The 999-nt window shown below is 58.7% G+C and overlaps 1 protein-coding gene across 1 annotated transcript in view; it reads right to left on the bottom strand.

Annotated features, from left to right (window-relative positions):
- VOLCADRAFT_100503 (uncharacterized protein) overlaps positions 1–999 on the bottom strand; it is a gene marked incomplete at both ends in the record, with an annotated part of 3291 nt that overhangs the window by 1083 nt on the left and 1209 nt on the right. The window contains 2 exons of the mRNA XM_002959053.1: positions 78–218; positions 464–581. Of these exons, the coding sequence (XP_002959099.1) occupies positions 78–218; positions 464–581 (259 nt within the window). The remainder of the gene's footprint in view (positions 1–77; positions 219–463; positions 582–999) is intronic.

The raw sequence follows: 999 nt of genomic DNA, 5'->3' as shown, positions 1-999 counted from the left end.
GTTCCCCTCACCCCCCTCACCCCCTTTCCCCCTTCCCCCTCCCCTTTCCACAGCTCCCGGGGCTTTCCCCCGCTGACCTGCAGAACTTGTGCTCCGGATCCCTCAAGTTCTTTCGTCCAGTACGGCAGCAGCTCTTGTGTTACCGTACTAGGGTCGGTCATGAAGAGAAGCTTCCGTACAGGAGGTCCGGTCAACAGCGAGGCCGCCGACTGAACCACCTGGAGCGTCGGAGCGGGATTTGGGTTAGTGGTTGGGTGGTTAGGGTGGTTAGGGTGGTTAGGGTGGTTATGGGAGCTGAGGGCTGATTCCCGGTGCGACTTGTGAGTGTATGTGTGCCTGTATGTGTGTATGTATGTCGGAGTGCACATCCACTCCAGCACCTCTTCATTCACCCTCTCACACCTTTCTAGCACCCTCCCTCCTCCCCACACAAAACCCCCCACCCTTCCCCCCACACACACACCTCCGCGAGGGGCTCATAGTAGGTGGTATGAAGCTCCCGAATGTCGTTAGTTAGTTGGGGTGTAGCGCATGTGTCACCCAGAAACGCACACAGGGATACGCCCCGGCAAGTGGAGAACCTGTGCGTGTGTATGTATGTGTATGTGTGTGTTTGGGGGGTTTGGGGTGGAGCGAGCAATAGCGGGGGGGGTTGGGGAAAGGCTGTAGCAGTAGTGGACGAGCGGTCAGTCGGGGTTTGTGGCGATGTGTGTTGAGGGACATGGCCTGGGTTTTGGGGCAGTGCAAATCGCCCCAAGAAAGAAAATAACACCACAACGAGCAGCTCTAGCAGCAGCAGCAGCTCCAGCAGCAGCAGCAGCAGCAGCTCTAACAGCAGCAGCAGCAGCTCTAACAGCAGCAGCAGCAGCTCTAGCAGCAGCTACAGTAGCAACAAAACAATTCGGAGAGGAGTTACAGTTTGGAAGGGTTGGAACCGACGCCAGTGCAGTAGGCCCCCCCTCCCCTCCCCCTCCCCCTCCCCCTCCCCCTCCCCCTCCC

Source organism: Volvox carteri (assembly GCF_000143455.1).
Source record: "Volvox carteri f. nagariensis unplaced genomic scaffold VOLCAscaffold_121, whole genome shotgun sequence".
Lineage (NCBI taxonomy): Eukaryota > Viridiplantae > Chlorophyta > Chlorophyceae > Chlamydomonadales > Volvocaceae > Volvox > Volvox carteri.
This window is presented reverse-complemented; position numbering and strand designations above follow the sequence as displayed.